The 24597-nt window shown below is 45.1% G+C and overlaps 1 protein-coding gene across 2 annotated transcripts in view; it reads left to right on the top strand.

Moving 5' to 3' along the window:
- Nucleotides 1–171: 171 nt before the first annotated feature.
- Nucleotides 172–24597, top strand: part of dbpa (D site albumin promoter binding protein a) — a 133887-nt gene continuing 109461 nt past the window's right edge. The window contains exons 1-4 of one of the 2 annotated variants that reach the window (XM_062446192.1): nucleotides 172–1100; nucleotides 3172–3612; nucleotides 6460–6716; nucleotides 7253–7477. In XM_062446192.1, coding sequence (XP_062302176.1) covers nucleotides 911–1100; nucleotides 3172–3612; nucleotides 6460–6716; nucleotides 7253–7468 — 1104 coding nt within the window. In that variant the 5' untranslated portion in view covers nucleotides 172–910 and the 3' untranslated portion in view covers nucleotides 7469–7477. Of the gene's footprint in view, nucleotides 1101–3171; nucleotides 3613–6459; nucleotides 6717–7252; nucleotides 10336–24597 lie in introns of those variants that run through there. The other variant, XM_062446191.1, reaches the window with a different exon arrangement.

Below are 24597 nucleotides of genomic sequence, written 5' to 3'. Positions count from 1 at the left end.
GTGAGATGTGACGTCACGATAGCGGCCCGTGTTCGTTACAGCTGACTCTCGCCGCCGCTCCATCAAGCGTTTCGTCGCTGGAAGCATAGAGAGTGGGGGAGAAAGGGAGAGGGAGAGAGCGAAGGTGAACAAAAAATAACGAGAGAGAGACAGAGAGAGAGAGAGAGAGAGAGAGAGAGAGAGGGGAGAAACAGAGAGAGAGAGAGAGAAAAAAAGAGAGAGAGAGAGAGAGAGAGAGCAACAAAGTGGAAAAGGAAAACAACAGCCATCAATCTGCCTGAGTCTCATATTGTTGGATATTCTTTGACGAAGCCTATTTTTTCGTATAATAATTATTTTCAACTGTATTTATTGTCGAAGCTGTCGGTTATTGGATTTCTTTAGGGACTTTTCAGTGCACCTCAGTCGATTATATTCGAGCCGGTATAGGCTACATCTAGATAATCCCCTTTACCACATGAACACCCGTCATTTTCATGTCTTAACATTTTTCGGGGAACAGTTTTGTCCTGTGCAAGAGGAGAGACACATCTATGCGATGACAGTTTACCACAAATAAACGGACAACATCGTTTTTAATGCCAAATAAGAAGCTGCACAGATTGGTCTAAATTTGTAAAAAAAAAAAAAAATTGAGAGTTGATAACATTTTCTTAAAGGGCCAATTGCATATTTAAAGATGTTGAACTGGACATGATGTATTGGAGGACATGATTTTTATTTTCCCCATGGGACCTTTGATGGATAAGAGGAGTGGAATCATTTCAGCAGTCTTTTCAACTTTTGGTTTTCTTATTTTATTTTCACCCGTCGCCTCATTGTTGAATATAATCTGACGGCCTGTCAATCATTTGTGGATTGATTGGAGCAAAGAAGTTGTTTCACTTCGGGAATCCACGGCCGTTCATTGATGTCTAGGCCACTCACCCAGCTTTTACCACCGGACCTTCTGGCCGGGGCCAGCCCGCAGTTTGGGACTGGTAACCCAGGGGGCACGGCTTCCACTGGTGGGCACTTGAACTCAATGGCCAGCCTCAAATCGCTGCTGCAGATCCCAATCAAAGCTGACCAGCGAGGAAAAGACTCTTGCGAAATGAAAGGTAAGGTGTGCAGTTTGTTTGTAGTTTGTTTTTGTGGGCCTCAGCGTTATGTATGTGTGTGCATGTGTGTGTAGTGCTTGCTTATTTGCATATTTTGTGCCTCCCCTCACACACAAACTCTTATACAGACTTACAGATTTACACAGTCACACAGTAACACACACACAGACTCAGATGCAGTGACTTGTTTGTTTGAGTTCAACTGCTTTATTATTTTATGTGTTTCATGCTCCAAACACTCATTAATGAAGCCTTTATGATTGTGCTGGATTTAAAACATTTGAATAACCCTGATGAATGAATTTGCAATACTCATATTAATAGACCACTTATCAAGGCAATTGTCAACAATCCTTTTAGTAGACACTCACTCAACTCATGTACATCTCTATTGCATGTATTACATTAATCTGTTGTAAGAACAGTGTCTAGATCCACAACATTTTCTTTCACACCCAGTGGGTGAAATATTAACCCAGGGGCCTCTGAAGGGGACTCCAGCCATGTCAGCTGCTGTCCACAGCACTCGAAAAATATGACTCTGACTAAATGCTCCCACCTAGTGTCCAAAGCAAGCCACTGCAGTGTCTTCTCTGGTCTTTGTGTGGGGGCTGATGATGACCAGGACTGACAGTCTCTCCATGGAGTCGGCGTACCAAAGGGCCTACCAGCATCTCTGCCACCACCCCAGCACGCATTCCCCTGTACATTTCGGATCATATGAGATGTTTTAAGACTTTAAAGATGAAGCTCTGGGTTGTGTTGCAGTTTTTGGCAGCAGAAGTCTATCGGTTTTGCCTGTGGCTTCGATGCTTTTACCAGGAAGATGAATCTTCATCTCCTTCATCCCAGTCTCTCTGCTGGCTGGCTTTGTTAAACGCCTGCATATACACCCACTCTTTTAGCGCCTTTCTCTACTGTCTCCCCCCCCCCCCCATTCTCTATCTTTCTCTCTTTCTCTCAATTCTCTCTCACATCTAGCAACCTTCCCTCTGTTCTCTATCACTTCATTTGCTCTTCTCTCACATTCTCTCTTATCCTCTTATTTGTGCTTTCACTTATAATTAACATTTCCCTGTCTTCTCATCTGTCGTTTCACCTCTATCCTCTCATTCTGTCTCATGACACATCACCTGTCTTGTTTGCATTAATTTGTATTTTTTCTCACCTCTTTACACTCTTTATTTGATGCATTTCCTCTCCCCATCCTCCTTTCCTCCCTATCCTCTCTCCTCTCTCTCCTCTCTGTCCTCTCTTCTCCTTACACTCTTTTCATTTCCCCTGGCTCCCTCTATCACCCTTCTCCCTCAACCTTCCTCCTCCCTCTATCACCCTTCTCCCTCAACCTTCCTCCTCCCTCTATCCCTGTCTCCTGTCTCCTGTCTCAGCCTGACTTTTTGGGAAAACCAAACTCTCCCCCCCACCTCCGGTCTCCCCCCCACCCCCCCTTGCCTTCCATTATTCCTGTCCTCTGCATATCATGTCAAGTTGACACACCAGACCAAATCAGCCTTCTTTGATCACATCCCACCTTTGCTCATTATGGTAGCTCACAATCTCACCCCTTTCACAGAATGTGTACGTATGTGTGTGTGTGAATGTGAGAAGCCAGTAGCCTGTCTCCATACTGCCACCCCTGCAGCATTATCAGGGTTGTAATGGCGGTGTTAGACTTGACTGTGCAGCAGAACGGAGAACGAGGCAGACAGGCAGATAATTATGCTGTGAATAAGAAAACTTTGGTACCATCACTGACCTCTCTCTCCATCTCTCTCCATCTCTCTCCGTCTGTCTCTGTCTCTGTTTCTGTCTCTCTCTCTCTCTCTCTCTCTCTCTCTCTCTCTCTCTCTCTCTCTCTCTCTCTCTCTCTCTCTCTCTCTCTCTCTCTCTCTCTCTCTCTCTCTCTCTCTCTCATCTCTTACCCCCGTCTTTGTTTATGTCTATCTGCAACTTTCCCATAATCTGTCTTTGTTTTTCTACCGGGATGCCTGTCTGTTTGTCTGTATGTTCTGTCTGTCTATCTGTCTGTCTAACCATCTGTCTCACCCTTTTTCGTGCCCCACCACCATAGACAAAGATAAACCCCAGGACTCCACAGAGGAACCGGTGACCGGCGGCCCTGGCATGCCCGGGGGCCCCGGTTCCCTACGCAACTCCTCCCAGTCAGCGTTCTTGGGGCCCCTCCTGTGGGAGCGCACCCTTCCCTGTGACGGGGGCCTGTTCCAGCTGCAGTACATGGACCTGGAGGAGTTCCTGACGGAGAACGGCATGGGGATGCACCCCACGGGCCCCAGCAGCGCCAGCGCCCAGATCCCCTCCCAGAGCTCCCAGTCAGCCGTACCCAAACAGAGCTCCCAGTGCCCACCATCCTCCCCGCCTCCCTGCTCCTCCTCCTCCTCTTCAATCTCCTCTTCATCTTCCTCCTCCTCACTGCTGGGCCTGGAAAATGTGCCGCAGCCGCCACCGCCGCAGCAACAGCAAAGCATGATGGGAGGTCCCGAGTGCCTACAGGGTTAGTGGGGGTGTTTGATGAAGAGGGTGGTGGTGGGTTGGAGTGTGCTGGGATGCTTGTGAAGGGAGTGTTTGTGTGTTGGAGAGTATTATGCGTGTGTATGTGTGTGTACTTGTGTGTGTATGTGTATGCCCGTGTTCAAGTGGAGAGCTATACAGGTTTGAGGGTGGCCAAAATCAGGAAAATAACTGTAAACACATTTTACCTGCAGTAACACAAGCCAATACAATTTTACAGTGCTCCAATACAAATTAATGGAAAACTAGGGTTGTTAGTGAAGCACCTGTCTAAAGGCTTGTGGATTCTAGTCTAGATAGTACAAGGGGTTACTTGGCTGTCAAGGTTCAAAGATCATCCATTTGCCTAACAGCCTTGGCAACGCTCTTGCAGATAGCTTAATCGATATCTCTTCAATCCTTTATGCTTCTTATTTGAAATAATCCAACACTGTGTAAATGAACATTAAGGACAGATTTATTCACATATGATCAACTAAGAAATGTAAAATAATCTTTATTAAGGTAGGGAGGCCATACTCAGATTTACTAGTTCAAAAGTGAAATAAATAAATAATGAATAATGTGCTCACAGTATCGGCCAAATAGTTAGGATTGAGTTTGGTTACACAAAGGGAAGGAAAGGGTTAAGCGAGCCCTAACTCTGCAGTACAGTAAATGCAGAGAAAGAGAGAGAGAAATGGAGAGAGGGAGAGAGAGAGAGAGAGAGAGAAAGAAAGGGAGAGAGGGAGAGAGAGGGATAGAGAGAAAAAAGGAGCGAGAGGGCTGGAGGGGAAGAACCCAGGCATGAGTGTTTTCTGTGCATGTTTTGAAACGCTCTCCCTCTCTCCCTCAACCTCTCTCTCTCACTCTGTCTCTCTCTCCTTCTCGCTCTCACACGCTCAGGCCATGTGCCGTCGCCCTGTCACGTGCTACTGCAGAAAGCAGTGGAGCGAAAGAGAGAGAGAGAGAGTGAGAGAGACTGAGGAAGGGAGGGGCGGAGGAAGAAAGGGAGGGGAGGGAGCGAGACCGAGCAGGCATGCAGAGGGAAAACAAGAGGGAATGAAAGCTCTAAAGATCAGTATCCTAACCTTGCACTGCAAATAGCTTAGCAGAAAAACTAAAGTCAGATGTAAAGACAAGCCTATTGCTTGAATATAAGTCATGTAGCCTGTAGCTAAGAAATTAGCGTATAGAGACTATCTAGCCCATGGTACGAAAGAGACAGCCTATCAGTGTGGAGTGCTGTTGTCTACAACACCTCCTCCATTATAATGACATAACCTGAGAGAGCTCTGGTTAACATAACATAGATGAAAGAATGGATAGATCTCTTGGGGTGTGTCACCTGTCAACAACTGGACCGCTGGGCATGTGTAGATGTTGTGTATTATGTGTTGTGTGTGTATGCATGTGTTGTGTGTGCTGGGTGGGTGGGGATTGTTCTCTGCTTGCCTGTGTTTATTTTCAATAAGCCTGTGTGTGTGTGTGTGTGTGTGTGAGGGGGGGGGGCTGTCTGTGTCCCATGGAGGGAGGAAGGATTGAGTGTATATTTTCAATGAAGGAGTAGAGAGGCCAAAATCCAAAGGCACTTGTTCTGTGTTTACGTTAAAGAGCAGGGAGGTTATTCTATGTAACACACTTCCTATATTACAGTCTATTTTGACTTTGCATTTCCTACAAGTTCCTTCCAGTCAGAACACAAATAGCCCATGGCAACACACAGTGTTGTTTTAGTGTCATACAATAACGACATAAGCATCCATTTTAAATGAAAATCCCTTCAGAATACATGGGCTCTAATTGAAACACGCCTATCTGCATATCTGTATGGATTCCTCATTTTGGACGCTTCATGTGGAGGTTAGATGGATGTTTGGAGAGCAGCTGGCGGGGAGATTAGCTGGGCCAGAGGAGGACATGACTCTGCTCTGGAGATCCCATCACCCTGCCACAGGGCTGGGAGACAACACTTCATGGTAGAGGAGACACACTCTGCCTCGCTGCAAAGCTTTCTTATCTTAAGATATGAACTATTTAATTCTTTGGAGTCTGGGGCTATTTTGGCCGTTTTTGAGTACCTTTGATTTGGTCTTCAATATGAACGAACAAATGTTTCCAAATGTGTTATTGTTGGTCTCTGGTTGAGCTTCTTCTGAGGATAAACATGTATCTCTGAGTTGAAACATAAGACCGTGGTCGACACAGCTACCAGACAATGTGAAGTACAAAGAAATGGAAGGCAGATATCATGCACTGTTACGGATTTATCTTGAAATGCATTATAATTCTGCTTAATGTCAGACCTGCTTCCACGGCTTCCAAACACATGCTTTTAGAGACAGTTACTGTAAATAGGAGCATGCAGAATGAACGTGTATAAAGGGTGATGAGAGAGGGCATGGGGGGGGGGGGGGGATTAAGAACATCCGAGCCAAGGCAAAACAAGACTACATTAATCTGATGGTGATGGTTGGTTGCTCAGTAGCCCTGGTCTTGGATCAAATCCAACTTGTTGTCCAAAATGGTGGCTATCAGGCCTTGGGTTTTGCTGGGCTTTTCCTAGATCTGCCAGCTGCTAGTCAAGCCAGCCCTCGGAGGTGGATTGTGGCCTTTGCTTCCACCTGCTGGTCAGCCAATGTAACTGCAGCCACACTGCAGACTGCAGGCCAAAAGGACATATAATGCTGGACAGTGTTATGATGCGTCATATATTGTAATCCTCTTGACCTCTGTGTGAATCTCTCTTTACCTCTGTTGTTTGCATACTGTTGAGAAAAGCACTTTGCAAACCCCAGTTGTCCAGCAAACGGACAATTGTATGATGTTGTGTTGCATGGTCTTCTCCTAGGCGGACAGGCAGCTCCCCCAGACCCCTCAGCCAACTCCACCGGCCCCCCCGGGCCCCCTGCCCCCCCTGCCCCCCCTGCCACCAACGGAAATGATGTCATGGTGAACTTTGACCCCGACCCAGCGGATGTGGCGCTGTCCAGCGTCCCTGGCCAGGAGGCCTTCGACCCTCGGAGGCACCGCTTCACCGACGAGGAGCTCAAGCCCCAGCCCATGATCAAGAAGGCCCGCAAGATGCTGGTGCCCGATGAGCAGAAGGTACTACAACTCCCACAGTTCTTTGCGTCTAAGTGTCGTCTGAGCCTGATGGTCTTAATGTGTGATGACCATAGAGGTATACACATCCAACACTTATATGTGTTGTTGGAGTCAGCTACCTTCTTCATATGTAAATGAGGATAGCGGTGTGAAGACAATTGAAAAGAGTGAGACTTGCATGCAGTTGTGGTATTGAGGTCAGAGGAATGCTGTAGAATTTTAGACGTGGCCTCAAACGTCTCTATGTCGGCTAAACCTTTGTTGTGTTAAAAAAAAACCTTTACTGCAAACTTCCTATGTGTTTTAATATTGATACATTTGTTTTGTAGTTTACTGTATCATCAGAACGTGAGATAGGAATTTCTACAAATACATGTTGATAATGTCTGCAATGCAACTGCATGAGGACCTTGCTGCCTCTCCTCTCACCCTCTCCTTTATCACAAAACTGACCCTTCTTGCCCTCTTCTCGCCTCTCCTTTCTTTCCCACGCACCCCCCAACACACCATACCGTGCTGGCGACGATACCTGATAGGACGACAAGTACTGGAGCCGCCGCTATAAGAACAACGAGGCGGCCAAGCGCTCCCGAGACGCGCGGCGCCTGAAGGAGAACCAGATCTCCGTCCGCGCCGCCTTCCTGGAGAGGGAGAACGCAGCGCTCAGGCAGGAAGTGGCCGACATGAGGAAGGAGTTGGGCCGCTGTCGCAACATCCTCAACAAGTACGAGAGCCGGCACGGAGACTTGTGAGGAGGAGGAGCCAAGAGAGGGAGGGCGAGGTGGTAGAGGAGAAGGAGGAGTGAAAGAAGGAGGGCTGGGGGGTACAGGGCAAACCCGACATTGGTAGCACTTTAGCTGAAGCGGCGTGGTGTACGGCCTACGTAGGGGGGGCCTAAGCATTGGATGACATCTGATGTAAAAGCCCATTTTATGGAGAGCTCACTGGCACTTTTTTCAGACCACCGTAGCACTTCTTGGGCTTGCTCATGGACTGCCTCTGTCACACCTGGGGCCCCTGCTGCGGGGGGATGGAGAGCACTTACATCAGGTGGTACACAGCAGGTCGTACGCCCGAGGCAATTCAGACGAGGTGTTCAAATCACACATGGCAGTGAAATCATTGTTTTGAAGCTAAAGACTAGGAGACAAGCCAGAGGTGGACAGAGGTGGAATTTTTCTATGACAAAACATGTATATTTTTGAACTGGTCAGACAGCATAGCAAGAAGGAGTGAATGGGAAGAAAGAGGAAGAAGAGGAGGAGGAAGGTTTGAGATGAGAGAGCAAAAGGATTTTGACATAGGATATCTGTATATTTTTATATTTGCAAAGAGAGGCAAGAGAATTGATTTTGGAAATAATCTTTTGTATATTTTATATAGGGGTGGGTGGGCAGGGGGGTGATTTAACTGAGTGATGGGGTATCCATGAAGCTGTTTTAAACAGGATTATTGCAAAATGATATATTTTCAACTTAGAAACAGTTGAGAAAGAGGGAAGTGGTAAAACAGAATGTATAATGGTTGTATCCAGGTTTTAGAAAATGGCAGAGGCTTAGGATCTTAGTAACTATTGTTGATATAATGAGAAAAAGATTTAATTAAAATTGTATAGTTTAGAGTTTTTGTTTTGTTGTGAGTTCATTCAAGCACTTAATTTGTTACTTTCTCTTTGATTCCTTTTTTGAATTAAATATTTGTGCGTTTTCTTGGGGAGGGTGATAGAGAGAAAAAGAGAAATAAAGAAAGAGAGGGTAAGGGAGAAACAAGGACTGTGAGGTGATTCATCTCATGAACAGCTGCATCAGAACAGATGTTGTTGAATAAATATGGAAGGCATTCATTAGACGGGTAGATGTGTGGCACACACACAAACACACTCATACGCGCACAAATTAACGCACTGAAAAACATGCCACGGATTTAATTGGAAAGACCTTTGACCACATTTGCAAATTGACATGATCTGCAAAGACGTGCGCAGACACACACAAACACGCAAACGCTGTTACTGTTAGACACACAATATTTCATAATGAGCCCATACTGCTCTGTATCTCTCTGTTCTTCTCTCTACACCAAACCGATGGGATTCTGGAACCAGATGAAACTGGTTCAGAGTTGACGGCCCAGGTGAACTTGGCAGTGGTCAGCATGTCCGCGTGCTTGTATGCAGAACATGAGCATGCCTCATCACCAGTTTGAATACTATGATTCTTATGATGATTCTTATTATGATTCTTATTATTATCTCTATTGTTCTGATTCTGAAATGACTACATGGTGCTGACCCAGTTTATCCCCTTAACCCCCACACACAACCCAACACAGAACTCAACTGCCTAGATATTTTTCTCTCGTTCGTTTGTTCTTTTATTCTTCTTTAACGTATCGTACTTGTAAGAGGAATCGTTGGTAGATCATCCCACGCAAGCGCGTGTCCTCAAACTTTACCCCTACAACAGGCCATGCTGCCCTAACACTGTACCATACAATTGTACTATTGAATATTAAAACTATTCTCTCACTAGCTGTATGTGTGTATATGATATATGCTTGAACATGTGAAAATAGATGTAATAAACATAACTTGAATATATAAATGTAGTTTATAGGAAACAGATTGGAAGTATTGTCAATTTCTCAGGTGTCTGGGATATAAAAAAAAACACAAAAAAAAGTTCTTACTATTGATTGCGGAAGTTGTGATTTCTTTTTTTCCGGGAGAGGGGTTTGTCCTGACAGCTTTGCGAGTAGGCCTGTTTTGGCAGCACCGTTGTGTATCTTGCTGCCGAGTCATACTGTGTACTACCAGCTAACATGGGAGTAAAGGTCTATCAAAACCAGTTCAGATTTGTAAACAGTTTATTTAGATTGGAGTTAAATGTAATTTTTTCATTCTTGTTAATATTTCCAGTTATGATTGCTAGTATTATCATTGTTGTTCTTGTTGGTGCTGTTGTTGTTGTTATTATTATATTAATTTCCAGTGTTTATCGCAATAACTTTTCTGGGGGAATATGATTCTATTTTCCTCTCCTGAGGTTCCAAGACCATATTTACTCTTTTTCCTATGAGCCTGTTCACTCGAAGCACCATCCACTGAGACTGTACAAAGCCCCAGATGCATTGTAGGGACTGTAGTCACATCCTTGTGTGTTGGCGTTTGATAAAACAGACTTTGGACTTTTATTCCCTGGATGAATTTGAACTACACATCCCAGAGGCACAAGTCTTATTCTCCATCTGTTGGTGGACAAATAAGCAGTTTTTTTTATATCTGGGAAATTTCCTGAGGCTTATAAACTTTTAGCAGTGCTATTTTTCTATGTACCTGCGTGAGCATACTACAACTTTTGTGGGCATTTGTAGCCCATTGTCATAGTGATGGTATGCTACTTTAACGGCATTGCGGGTATCGAATACAGCCTTCCCCCTCTTCTCCAGTTCTGGATTAATATACTCAACTCCCTGTCGTGATGACTGTTATAAACTACAAACCCCAAGAGAGCACCGCTACCCAACTGCACCAGTATGTCTATTCCTATACACAGGGCTGCTGGGAAATGTGGTCTTTTTTTCTCCAAAACATGAATAAAGGCTTATCCTTACTCACCGATGAAGCTTTTGTGGTGTCTATACTCCATGACAGTGCAACATTATTAACAGCTTGTTGTTGAGGTGGGATTCAAACCTTCGAGAGGAGATGTATGTTCAGACAACTAGCATTCTGGCGACCACATCATGAAAGAGAACTTTGTAATGAAGCACCGAGGCTGTGTGCCAGAATTGAGATACTACTAGACATTTAAAACAAAGAAAAACCTGGAGCGTGCGCAAGAAAGAGAGAGAGAGAGAGAGAGAGAGAGAGAGAGAGAGAGAGAGAGAGAGAGAGAGAAAAAGTGTCCCTTCCTGTTTCTTGTGTGTTTGGTGCGATGCTTCAGCTGTTCGTGTACATGGATGATGTAAGATTTGGTCTGGCATGACAGGAAGACATCTGTCTTATCAGAAACCACATGAGGTCACCCTGAAGGTGTGGAACTGAAGTAGGATGGAATAACAGCAGCATTCCACTACCACTGCACTTATTAGAAACATGCACCCACATTTTCCATAACCGTTTTAGTGTGTGAGCACTAAAACGGTGTACACGGTACAAATACCGTGTGTATGTGTACGGTGGTTTGTGTGTGAGCACTTCTAATGTGAAAATCACTCAGCTATCCAGTCTCAATCACAGTAGTGATTTATAAGCAGACACACACGGATAGACACACACATTAATTATGTGACTATCACTGCAACCCCGGTGTCCTTGGCAAATGTCTTGTGTGTCCAAAGTTGGTTGTAGAGGCTGACGAGCAGGAGGGGACAGCACTCTGACCATGACCACCACTGATTAGAAACCAGACCCCACTAACACAAGAGGGCACTCCTGTGGCCAGGGAGAGAAAGGGAGAGAGTGTGTGTTTGTGTGTGTGTGTGGCTGTGTGCTGTGTGTACTAGAAGTATGCATGTGGAAAAGAACAGCTTGTAAGCGATAATTGAGAATACGCTGAATGGAGGCGACTTGATGGAAATCAACATAAATGTGGTGTGGTCTCAACACGGAGATGGTGTATGCGTGTGCGTATGCGTGTGTGTGTGACACAGAGAGAGATTGTCCCTAAGAGTGTGCGAATGCGCGTCGCCCTCCCCCCATCCAGAAGAGTGTGAGAGGTCCTCTTCATTACTGTGTGATGTGCATGCCTTAATGGAAACCAGATGTGAAGGTCTCTCACCGCAGAGAACTCCCCTCCGCCACGTCACCTCTCCTCCCTGTTCCCTCCCCCTGCTTCTAACCCTTGACCTCGTTTTGCTACCGTCTTTCATTCTCTCCACCTTTCCTCATCCTCTCCCCCTCTCCACTTCTCCTCCACCCCTTCTCTACCTCTCCCTCTCTTTATCTCTCCTCCAACTCTCATCGACCTCTGCTTCGTTCCTTCCCCTCTCCTCCTTTCCTTCCCCTCTCCTCCTCCTCTTCTCACCCTCTCCCTCATACCTTCTTCTATCTTCAAGTCTCCAAGTCTCTCCATTTTCACTCCCTTCTTCAACTCCTTCTGTCTCTCTTTTTATCTTGCATCTGTGCAAACATGTGCACATGCAAACACACACAAAGAAACACACGCACGCGCACACTCACACATGCTTTTAGTGAAGAAGGGCTCTAAAACCAAGTTTATGGGTTGTCTCACTCCTCATCCCAGCTCATCTCCATCTCCTTCACAACCAACCTATCACCCCATTTAATACGAAGGGGAGACATCGTCTCATTGTTGGGGGGGGGGGGGGGGGGTTAAGCCTGAGTCCCCTGTCACGACGGTAGCCCTGAGACTTGCCGGTTGAGACTGTCACTCCAGACGTCTGGCTCTGACCCAGGCAAATGCACGAGCGGGAATGAAACCGTCTCGGGAGTCTGACTGGAGAATGGTGCGGTTACCTGAGGGCGCAGGGAGGTCGTCATGTCTGACAGGCTGTTAGACGGGTGGGGGCGATAACAAGCCAGCCACAAATGTCAGGTGCATACTGATGACATAATCAAAGCCTATAATCAAATGGTTTCAGTGTGTTGCCCAGCTTCCTGTGGAGGGATCAGATTCCAACGCCGCCTTGTTGCTGTTGTCAGCCCCGGCCCACTGATCACATCTACACTCCAATGCGGATGTATTCTGTGAGATGAGCCTTCTAGTGCTAGGGTAGGGGTGTGTGTGTGTGTTGGTGTGCAACGCCAGCCTTTTTTAAAGAACTGCTGAGGCAGGAAGTTGGCAAGTTGAAGTTTCCCGTTTGCCCCGTGGTGATGCAAAGTGGGGTTGACCGAGAGGTGGAAGATGAGCAATGATGGATGATAGAACAAAGGAATGAAAGGATGGAGGATCATAGAATGGCATCAGAAGATGGACAGATGACAGAGTAGTCAAATGTATTGGATGGAAGGACAGATCACCGTTCAAGATTCGTTGCAAGAAGGTCTACTTCTTGTCTGTTTTCTCACTATGATCCAGTACTTTGTGAATAGCTGACATGCCGTGTTACACAGCTATTGTAGGTTGCCTGGATTGAAACCACATCTGACAATGGAACGTTCATTTTCGTACCTGAGAAAGTTGAGAAAGTAAACGGTGGTTTAGCAGTCTCCGACTCCTAACGCTGAGGTTTTGAATGTCTGTCATGTTTGCACTGGGAACAATGGATGATCATTTGAAGCACGCACTCAACCTGAAGGTCAATGGTGAATGCACATTGTGTTGTTGTGCACAACACAACAACACAATGGTGCAGCAATGAACAATGACTAGTCATCAGTGCTCATCAGTCAGTGTGACACACCACGGCATTGCTTTGAGAGGGAAACAGTGCCCACTGCACTGTGGCTCCATAAGACCTGTGATCTGTCCTTCACTGTTCTCTAGCTACCTTCACAGAAACTAAACCAATCAAACGCCTCAGTGCAGAGCACGGAAATGTGGGCTTTGGTTTATGTTTACCCATGTATGTAACCATCCAGACAGTTAGTTAGTAGAGCCAGTCAGCCAGCTAGCCAGTCAGCCAGTCAACCAGTCAGCCAGTCAGAATCAAATCAAATGTATTTGTATTCACATACGCCCATAGAACTGCCCCTCAACCAACCTAAACCCTCAAGGGAGACAAGGAAAAACTCCCAGAAAAACTCCCAACAGGAGAAAAAATTGAAGAAACCTTGGGAGGAGCAATTCAGAGAGGGATCCCCTCCTCCAGAGACGGTTGGTGGGAGAGAGGAGCAGAACACAGGCTAAACATAGTCATACAGTGTCAATGGGTTTTGAAACACCAAAATCCATTATTCAACTTGTAGATGTAGGACAGGACCAGGAGACTCGCGACCAGGTCCAGCGTTGGCCGACCAACGACCAGGCAGGTAGCCAGCCAGTCAGCCAGTCAGCCAGTCAGCCAGCCAGCCAGTCAGTCAGTCAGCCAACCAGCCGGTCTGCCATCCATAGCTGAGAGAGGCCCAGGTCTGAGGAATTTACAGTACCGTGCTATCACCATGACATCACCAACAGACACAAAGCAGGCGCCTTGACAAATAGTTTGAGTTATTTTTTTGGTCAAGGACATCCACGCTAGGCCCCATCTGTAATCTCAAGGAATGTGTGTGTGTATGTTACATAACAGCTCTACGGTCTGTGCACAAACTATTGATTTTGTATATTGCTAAATGTGTAAATGTCGATGGCGCAATCCCTTCTTATCTCCTGTTTGTCCAACATACTATGGGTGCTAATGAATCGTACTTTATTTGAGCTTGTGTGTCTAATGTGCCCTTTAAGTGAATAGTCCCTTTAGTTTCCTGTGTTCCGTCCTGTCTCTCACTGACTCAGTGCCAGTGCTACTTTACCTCCCACACGGCAGCCCAGTTTAGCACACACACGCACAAGCACACACACAGCTCTCACTTATTCTGTGTGTGGGGGTCACACTACAGATACTGCATCACATATTTACAGAGGTATTTGTACCGTGTTCTTTATTGAATAGAAAAGCCAAGGCTGTAAAGATCCCATTGTGCCTGTGGCTCTCAGTGTGGGCTGCAGCAGGGTAGGCAGGCATGTGAAGATCCTAGCTCTTATGTCCATGGTGCTATATTCCTGGATGATAAGGCATCAACTGTATACTTCTTCCCTGAAGCATTCACCTCAACCCCCCTCTTCTTCATCACCCCATGCTCTGCTCTGCTCCCTCTCTCATCCTTTTACTCCCTCCTTCCGTTCTTCTCTATGGCCTTCTCTTCCTCTCCCTCTCTCTTTCTAGGTTTGACCTGACCTCTACCTTTATGACCCATTCCTCTTTCTCTGCATTTCTAGCCTCCACCCTTGTATTTCTTTTACTACATGCCCTCCCTTCTTCAGCCCCTCTCTCCTGGAATGTCACTGCCAGCATTACTTTTAACGACGGTAGGCTTTTTTTCCACTTCCAAGGCACTGGATTGGCCGTCACCATGGCGACCGCTGTTGGAGGGCTAGTTCCCCTGCAGAAGTAGATGAAGTGAAGCTTTCCTATGTGTGTGTATGTGTGTGTGTGTGTGTGTATGTATATGCATGTGCATTTGTATGCCAATGCCAAGGGCTTGAACACACAATATATATACAGTATATATAAAGTAATTTTGTGACTGAAGTGTGTTGTTTACCGTTCTAACAGTTTGTTCTGCCTCTGGAGCATACTCCACGCTGATCAGAAAGATGCATATGTGTGTAAGAGATTGCAATTTGCCTTCTAAATTCATCTCCTCTGCACCTCTCTATAATATTCTAATACATGTGCACATTATGCATTTTCGGATCATGTGATCAGTGTGTTTGCATGTCTCTTTAGCCTTTTCCCTCTCTGTGTAGTTGTGCCACAAATGAGCCTAGCTAACCTAGGTTAGCCTAGTCTTTCTTATTTTAGCTTGGTCTAGCCACGCCTAGTTTGGCTTAGTTGCTCTACTGGCTGGCTGGCCAGATGACCAGTGCTACCTCTTGTTGTGAACATTTGTGTCATACATCCAATAAATAACATTTACACAGGAAAATATCTGGATTAAATATAGGAAATGAGAATGTCTTTACAACTACTACCCACCCCCTCCAAACACCAAACTTCAGCCAGCCTGAACCATGTGAGCACATTACCCCAATTAAGTTGCTCTTATCTCCCTATCCCCTATTCTCTCTGTCTCTCTCTCTGCTTCTGTGTCTGCGCCTCTCTCCCTGTCCTGTAGCTGGCTAGAGATGGAGCTCTATTCACTTCATCTGTTTTAAGTAGCTCATTGGAAGGCTATATTTAGATCCATGTAATGTTGCATATTTCAACTAAGCCTCAGTGAACCCTCTCATCCCCCCAACCCCCTCCCCCCCTTTTAAAATACGTGGTACATCCAGTGGGTGCCCCCCCCCCCCCACCACCAAAGCATCATTTGAACCATGATGTTTTTTGTTTCTAATTATGTGTTCAGCATTAGCATTACCAGACCCCTTCCTGAGCTGTGGTTTTAATTGGGAGGCTATATGCTTGTGCTACATTTGCCTCAACTGGCCAACTTGTTATTAATCTTTTGTGCTCCCGAATGTGTTTACTTGCGAGTATGAGTGCCTACGTGTATGTGTGTGAATGTGTGTTTGGTGAACCTGCGAGTCTGGGGTGGTACATGTCTGTGCTTTGATGCTACGTTTTGATAACTTCATGAGATTAAAGACTAATACGATATTGGATGTGTGGAAAAGACTTGTAGTGCTGGATAAAAGCTTAGGTTTATTAGTGGTGACTTTTATGGGATTTGTGCTTTGTGTGTGTGTGCTTTAGGAGTAAGGATGCAGGCTATGGTGCCTTTCTTCCATAGTTGGGCACACTAGAGGACTGTTCTGATCTTCAAAGTGCTTTCCTAGTAACATTATTTCACAATTCTTGCATCTCTCAGTTCCTTTCTCACTCTCACATCTTCCTCTTCCTACCCTCTCGGTCTATCTCTCACATCGTCATCTTTTATCTCCCCAAACCAACCCCCCCCCACTCATTCTCATTCCCCTATCACCCCACCCTCTCACTCTCTATCATGCCCCCTCTCTCTGTGTCTCTCTCTCATCCCCTCCTCTCTCTCACTGCTTCCATCTGGCTGTTTCTGAGGAAGGTTTCAAATGTGTGTGAGTGTGTGAGAGGATTCATCAGAGAAGCAGAAAGTGTTCCAGCAGTTCTGGGGAAGCAGCCGTGTGTGTGTGTGTGTGTGTGTGTGTCATTGTCAGATGAAGTAGCAGAGAGAGGATGACCTGATGTCTTCAGATGTCTGACACGTGTTTCAGAGGCTCATTACTGATACATTTCTTCCAATCATCTAACCATCTCTTTCTCTCTCTCTCTTATTCTCTCCCTCTTCCCCTGCCCTCTCTCTCTGTCACTCAGTCACTCACTCCCCCTCTCTCTCTCTCCCTCCCTCCCTCCCTCTCTCTCACTCCTTCTCTGCATCTCCCCTCCTCTCTCTGTCCCCCCACCCTCTCTCTCCCTCTCCCTTTCTGACTAAATTTTTCTTTTGCTCTCCCACAGCTCTCTCATAATTGCTAACAATCCCATTTTCATCTGAGAAATGAAGAAAGAGAGAGGCTGCTTTTTTGTATGTGTCTATGTGTGTGAGTGTGTATGTGTCTATGTGTGTGAGTGTGTATGTGTCTATGTGTGTGAGTGTGTATGTTCGGTGTATATACGTGTTTTAGTTGTGTATTTCAGAGTCATATTTGATTTCATGTGATTTGTTTACCTTCACTACTAATTACATGAATCCTTTACTGTAAATGCTGTCATGCAATTTTCTCCAATCCTGGCCCTCGAGGGGGCGCTGTCCTGCATGTTTTAGATGTTTCCCTGCTCCAGCACACCTGATTCAAATGAATGGTCATTACCCGGCTTCCACAGAGCTTGATAACAACCCATTCATTTGAAACAGGTATGCTGGAGCAGGGAAACATCTAAAACATGCAGGACAGCGGCCCTCAAGGACCACGATTGGAGAACCCTGCTATTGGAGGTGATACACTCCAGCAATCACACAGGACCAGACCTTTCATCTAGGCATCTTATTGGATATCCCCACACAGAGGCACTTTTGATTGTCCCTTTAAATAAAGGACAGGGCTGCAGTCCCCCTCTCTACCTCCCTTCCCCCCTCTATCTCTCCAGTTTCCTTTTCCCTCTCTCCATCCTTCTTAATCAAGTTTCTTCCCTACGTCTTCCTCACTTGGTCCCTGGAGTCCTCCTAATGAATTCAGCTCAATTAAAGAGAGGAATATGAATGGGTAAAATGCCATTCATGCCAGATAATGTGCTGATTATGTTAGAGTTATATTCTGATTAGTGTGGAATGATTGACTTGGTTGATTAGATACCCCAATAACTACATGTTATTCTGCACATGCTGTATAGAAAATACAAGAATTATATAATATTTAATAGAATATAATACAAATTAATATAATTGAATCAAATACAATTTTATGGATTATCAGCATCAAATACTATATTGCCATTCATGCTCATCAGCATCCTGTCAGCCTTCTATGTCACTGGGTAGTATCATAAACTAAAGATTTTCAATTTTCAATTGATTTGCTTTGATATGGCATTTCTGTATTCTTTATTGCATAAAACATATTTAATGTAGATGAAGTGTCTCGTCTGCATCGCTAATGACTGGAGCGCGCTGCTGTGAATAATTATGTTCGTTTAGACATTTTCAGCACCCATCACTCAAGAGCCCTCAAACACATATCTCTGGTAGAACATTCCAGACGTAAATGGAGCCATATTAACATGTAGATAGCTTCTACCCACCCCATTTATTTGCATTGCTAACTGCTCTAAGTAAACGTGTCATGAATATGGCAAAACGGATGTCATTCCAAAGCCATTAGTCCTACTGAAGAAAAGATTGAGCAGAGGTCTGTCTGTCTGTCTGTCTGTCTGTCTGTCTGTCTGTCTGTCTGTCTGTCTGTCTGTCTATCTGCCTCTATCTGTATGTCTGCCTGCCTCTCTTCCTCTCTTCTCCTCCCTCACCTCCCTCATTCTGGCAGTGGTAATGTGTCTACAATCCTCTGGGGCCCTGTGTGTCATCATCAAACACCATCACTCCTTCCTCCTCTCCTCCCTCTCATCCCCCTCTCGTCTCTCTCAGATGGTTGGACACATGGTTGAGTAGAGGAATCTGGCAGTGCCCTCACCCCATCTGTTAGAGAGAGAGAAAAATAGGGGATGGGACATGTGTGACTGTGCATAGGTGTGTGTGTTTGCGTACAGTATGCAGTGTGAATGTATGCATTTTATTTAATATGCCATTTCAGAAGGGACAGAGGGAGGGGGCATAAGTGACAGTACATAGTAATGTATGTGTGTGTGTGTGTGTGCTGGGATATGTGTGTGACTGGGGTATGATGGACAGATTGTGGAGTTTGTATAAAAGTGAATGTACTTGGGAATATGCCCTTTAAAATGTGCTGTTTAGTGTGTGTATGTGAGTGTGTGTAATGAGGGTGTGTGTGTGTTTGTGTGTGCCTGTGAGCGTGTGCCACTTTCACAGATTCTCAAAGAAACACACCAAGTGTGTGTATCTGTGTAAACGCGGGTGTGTATGTAAGCTAAGATGCTAGCCTACAGAGATAAGTAGAGTAGATTAGAGTAGAGCAGAGCCAAGCCGAGCAGAAAGAGCAAAGCGACCAGCAGTCAGAGTTTGCAGCACAGTGCTGCCACCTTGTGTTCATCAGTCGCCACTGCACCTAAGTAATTACAGCGTGGTATCAGCAGTGAGCGAGCACAGGAGAGGGTACAGCCTGTCCTTATAGTACAGAGGAGCTCGGCTAGCACTACTGCAGCCTCAACAGGAATCCAGACAGAATATTTCTTTAAAAACGAATAACACAGCTGGGGCTGTTCCCTCAACAACCAACAAACTGGACAAGGAGAACAGAATAGATTTGCCTTTGGGCTGTGATAGAGGGTGGGTGGGGGTGGTGGGGGTGGAAGTGTGTGTGTATTTGAGGTGGGGGAGATCAATTACAAAACACTCAGTCACTTGGAAATTAACACCAATTGACCTGTTAACAACAGACTGATTGCTATTACATACTTCAGAGTCAATGGGGTGTTGATTAGGTATATCAATGTTTATTTCCAGGTGACCTCTGCTTGCAGCTGGTAATGCAAGTAGAGAATAGAGGGATTCTAAAAATTAGTTTGTTAAAGATGAACATGAATTAATCTCCGGTAGATGTTTGTCACATGCTTCATTTGTCTTGCATTAAGACTATATCACCATGAAAAAAATGCATGATCCATTATCCAAAAAAACATTAAAACCTTGAAAAATCCTGAAGTTTTCTGATGGATAAAACGGATAAACAAAATCACGTCAGCAACAAGGTAAACGAACAACACGTCAACATCAGGGTCACCTGTACAGGGTCAGAGTGGCCCTTCAGTCAGGCACTCTGAATACTAATGATTAGCATGGGCCAAAGTCAACACAAACACACAAACCTCACAAATCCAATGACACACACTCCCCCCACACACTTCAATCTCCACATTCCCAGAACTAATCTCATGCAACATTGACCTACCATGACATTAGTCCACAAGCATACAGCTCCATCTTCACATATTGATGTACATGTAAGTCAACAGGTTACCAGCACATGTAGAACACTGTGTGTGTGTGTGTGTGTGTATGCACTCCCCTACTCCTTTCCTCTTCACCTTCCAAAGAGTCAAAAACTGAGGGATAGGAAGAGAGGTGGGGATAAGGGGAGGAACGGCTGGGAAGGGAGGAGGAAAGGTGGATAGGAAGGGATCGGAGGGGAGGAGGCAAGGAAGGGAGGGAGGAGGTGCAGAGCGGAGTTGAGGGCTTTGTAGACTGCCACATACTCCCCTCTCTCCGTCTCCTGAGTGTGACAATGAGAATAATGTTTTGTTAACCAAAAGTTAAGCTCCTATCCTCCCTGACGCTCCCTAAATGTAGAGCTACAGCTCCCTCCTCTGTCCTCTCTCTCCTGCCTACCGTGGCTCGCCTCAAGGAGAATCAAACCTTTCTGTCTCTAAGGTCTCTCTCCCTGTAGGCAGGTGGGCAGGTGGGGGAAGGGTGGGGGGCATTCGTTGTTAGCCTGATCAAGGACACAAACGGAGTATGCATGCATCAGGCCGGGGAACTTGTCACATAATCATTTTAACATTGATCGGTGATTGAAGAATGACCAGCCAGTCTTCTGGCATTGAAGCCCTGGGTCTTTCTGGGGTGACCACGCACAGACCAACTGTACTGACATCCTGCACTGACAATGACCTTGGATAAGAGCTTCTGGTAAATGGACATGTTTTATATGACTGTTTTCATATGGGCACTTAAAGATGGGTTAATTGAGAGATATGAGCAGAGGACTGGAGGCAGAGGGCAACACCCACGAGACTGTTGCAATATGGGAATTCAATTATTTTTAGAGGGTCTTTGTTAATAATGAACATTAGTTAATGACTGGTAGATGGTAGATGTGTTTTGCATCTAATTAAGTTAATGGGAGTGTCACACAATGTAGATTCTCATAATGAAGATCTGGCTTCCTACTCTGATTCGCCATTATCGGTATTACAAATGTATTGTAAATTATGCAAAGAACACTAGAGAGGATGTGTGTAATTTGCTGACCTGTCTTTACCTTGTTTGCCAATACCTTTTCCCAAACATAATAAACATACCAGTGATTTTCACAGAAATCCAGAAATTCATTTTCTACAACAAAGTGTTTGCTTTCAGAAGAAGGAAGCTTATACTATAATCTATGGACCTATGCTGCAACACCGGGAATGGGTCCCCAGGTCTTGGCACTGCAAGCACCTTGCTCCCGGAATGGGAGACAGGCCGTGTGAATGTGATGGGCTCACCGCACACAGATGGCTCAGGTCGTTTGTGAGGACTCCTCCATCAGCCTCCATGACTCAGCAGCCCAGCAGCCCCCTCCAGCAGGCGCTAGGATGGTCTCAGCCTGTGTGATTAGGACTGTCCTCACCGGCCCTCTTCTCTTCTGCTATCGCTCATGTATTTATGATGTCCTGACCCCCCCCAAACACACACACGCATGCCCCCCCCCCACCCAGATCTGAGACCACCAGACCCTACTCTTGGCCAGGGGAATAGATGGAGATGTCTTCAGAATCACAGGTGTGTGCAAGTAGCCTTTAATGAGTGCCTTCCAACATGATGTTAATCAAGATTAACGAGGGGAAATTGCCAGGAGGGACCCATGTCCAACAATGGCCAGGCAGGGAGGCAGAGAGGCAGGGACGCAGAGAGGCAGAGGCGCAGGGAGGCAGGAGGGAGGGAGGGAGGCAGGTTGGCAGGCAAGCAGGGAGGCAGGCAGGCAGGAAGAGAGAGAGAGAGAGAGGGAGGATTTGGGGAAACAGGGTGGCTCTGTGGCAACTGAGATGCAACAGAGTGAATGAGAAGGTTACATTTCAACGTTGTGGAATACAGAAGGGGGGGGGGGGTTGTAGGTTTAGGTAGAGCAGGTTTACATGACAACCCGCCTCACTGCCTCCCTGCTTCTGTCCCTGCTCAGTGTTTGTCTGTCCACAATCTTCTTTTTCCAATCTAACTGTCTGTTTTCTACAGAACAGATGTTGTCTGAGAGACTAAGTCCGACACGATGAGATGAGACAACATTTGAATGTGTTTTGATCAAAGTACATCCAAAGTAGAGACTAGCTGATTAGACTGTTGAGAGGGAGGGAATTTTTTGTGTATATAAAAAAAAATATATAGAAATGATAGCAACATCTTATCACTGGCAGATAGAGAGTCCTAAATTGGCAGAGCTGAAATATTTTCATTTTGGACTAAGAAGGCATTCAAAAATTGAAATGAGTTATATATGTACAAAATAATTTGGTGCTACACCTCAAATATTCTTTCACACATTAATTACACGGCTGACGATGACAATGCATATTCATGGCTTCATCCCATTAAGCTAGGAGGGCTGATGAATGGAGGGGCATCATGCAGGAACACCAGATATCAAGGCAGATATCATGTGATGGGAGCTTGATGGGGGGGACCCTGGATAAGGAGATGAGCCGAAGGATGAGTGATTGAAGGATGAATCTCTCTCTCTCTTTCCCCCCTATCCCGGACTCTCTCTCTGTGCTTCCCTCTCTCTCTCTCTCTCTCTCTCTCTCTCTCTCTCTCTCTCTCTCTCTCTCTCTCTCTCTCTCTCTCTCTCTCTCTCTCTTTCTTCCTTTCTTTCTTTCTTTCTTTCTTTCTTTCTGTCTCCATCTCTCTGTACCCCCTTCTCTTCTATATTCTTTAATTGTGTCATTAGCTCCAGGCATGTTATTCGTTTACGCTCTAATCAAGGGTGGGCTTGTTTGATGCCCCTGTGTGGCTCATCAAGTCCTCATCACATCTACAGACATGTTAATACATGGTTGGTGTGCTTCCAGGCACTAAATTACCCATAAGCCATTGGATGATGTGCAAACTAAAATGTACAGTATGTATAACTTTATCCTGCTTTTCACTGGTGTGTACCCCTTTTTAGGAATGTCCTGTGTTGTGTATTTATTTACATATGGCCCTCTGAGCTGCTTGACTAGACTCCCTGTTGGCTTGGAGCTAGACTCCTTCCCTTGTTCCCTACCCAGCACCGTGAAAAAAAAAATTGACCTTGTTTATCAAAAGCGGGGATGGTAGCATGTTGTTGACCCCAATCGTGTTTTTTTAGATGCAGTTGTCCTGGGGGATGGTTCAGTGCAGAGATTTATTGTTTTGAGATGCACACATGGGGAGAGAGAAGGGCTATCTGATGTATAACAAGAGAAGCGTCCCGCTGTCAGTGGGAATATTGACTGCGTCAAATAAATTATTTAATATAAAAATTAAATGCTTTTTTTCAATGGTATTATCCCACTAGCAGAAAACGTTCAAAATAATGGCAAAAATACATTTTTATGGCCTAAATCCAAAACAATTTAGATGCAATTATGCTGTAAAATAAATAGAATGGATTAATAGACAGCTTAGGTTATACACCCGGGTATGCTAAAGCTTTCAGTGTCTTGCCTGTTTTAAAATTTCTCTCACACACACAAAGACACCCTCTCACAATTTCCTTACCATTTATAATCAGCGTTGACATTGCAGTGAAGGTATCAGAGCCATATTGCTAACACTCCACTTGCTTTTGTTTCCACCTGTGGCACCTGTCGCGGCAGCTTGCTCACTTGTAGCTCTAATGTATTCATGACAGTGCTGCTTGAGTCTCTCCTCTCATCAGAATATTCTCCACTTGTTCTTTCACCTCCAGTGGTCCTCAGGAGAGGGGTCATCACCTAGCTTCCCAATTACAGAACACAGCTGATGGTTGTCCACTGTTTCCCTCCATTCTAATTAGGCCTATTTTTATTGTTTCACTGAACAGAAAAACTGGTGGCAGGTCTATATTTAAGATGTACAAGACAGGATGTTCCAGGAAACTCAAGTGTTTATTCTTGTCTATACATGTATACAAAAGCATCCTAGAGCTGGTCTACAGAAGTCTTGTTGAGAGTGTTCCGACGTACAACATAAGTATCAACATGGTATGGTAGGACTAAGAATAGGTCTATATTGTCTAGGAAAGTGAATATGTCAGGGAAGATCCTAGGTAAAAAACAGAGACAGCTGAACAATACATTTGCACTCACCTGCAAGCAGAAAGCACAGAACATTGTGGAAGACCCCTCACAACCCCTTTTTAGAGATTTTTACAAGCTCCCCTCTGGTAGACGCTATAGGGTACCATGTGTAAAATAACCAACAACTTTTGATTTGTCATGCCGTGCAGTTTCTTCGATGAATTCCTAGATGAACTTGAGCCCAAGTGTAATTAATTTGAACTTGATAATCGTTTTTAAACTATTATTGTGTTACTGTGTTTGTAATGTGTGTGCAGTGTGTGTGTGTTTTGTATGTATTTCTGACATGATCTTTGCTATGTTTTAATTGAAACTGAATGTAATCTGTGAAGCCAAAGACGAAATTCAAGAAATGGATACAACACAAGTTGTATCAAATTGTATGCTCTGTCTCTCAACACTGCTCTCCCTCTTCCCACACACATAATAAGCACACACTTAACCCTGTTTTCTCCTGACTCATGCTCTGTGTGGGGTAATCTTAATGTAAAGTAAGAATGTAAAGTTCTTGATTAATTAAAAAATAACTAAAAAACAATCTAAATGGAAGGAGATGAGTGTGTAAAATAGGCAACCTGAAAAAAAATACTTACGGACAAAACTGCTTTATTTTTCCAAA

The sequence above is a fragment of the Osmerus eperlanus genome, chromosome 20 (genome assembly GCF_963692335.1).
Source record: "Osmerus eperlanus chromosome 20, fOsmEpe2.1, whole genome shotgun sequence".
Classification (NCBI taxonomy): Eukaryota; Metazoa; Chordata; class Actinopteri; order Osmeriformes; family Osmeridae; genus Osmerus; species Osmerus eperlanus.
This window is presented reverse-complemented; position numbering and strand designations above follow the sequence as displayed.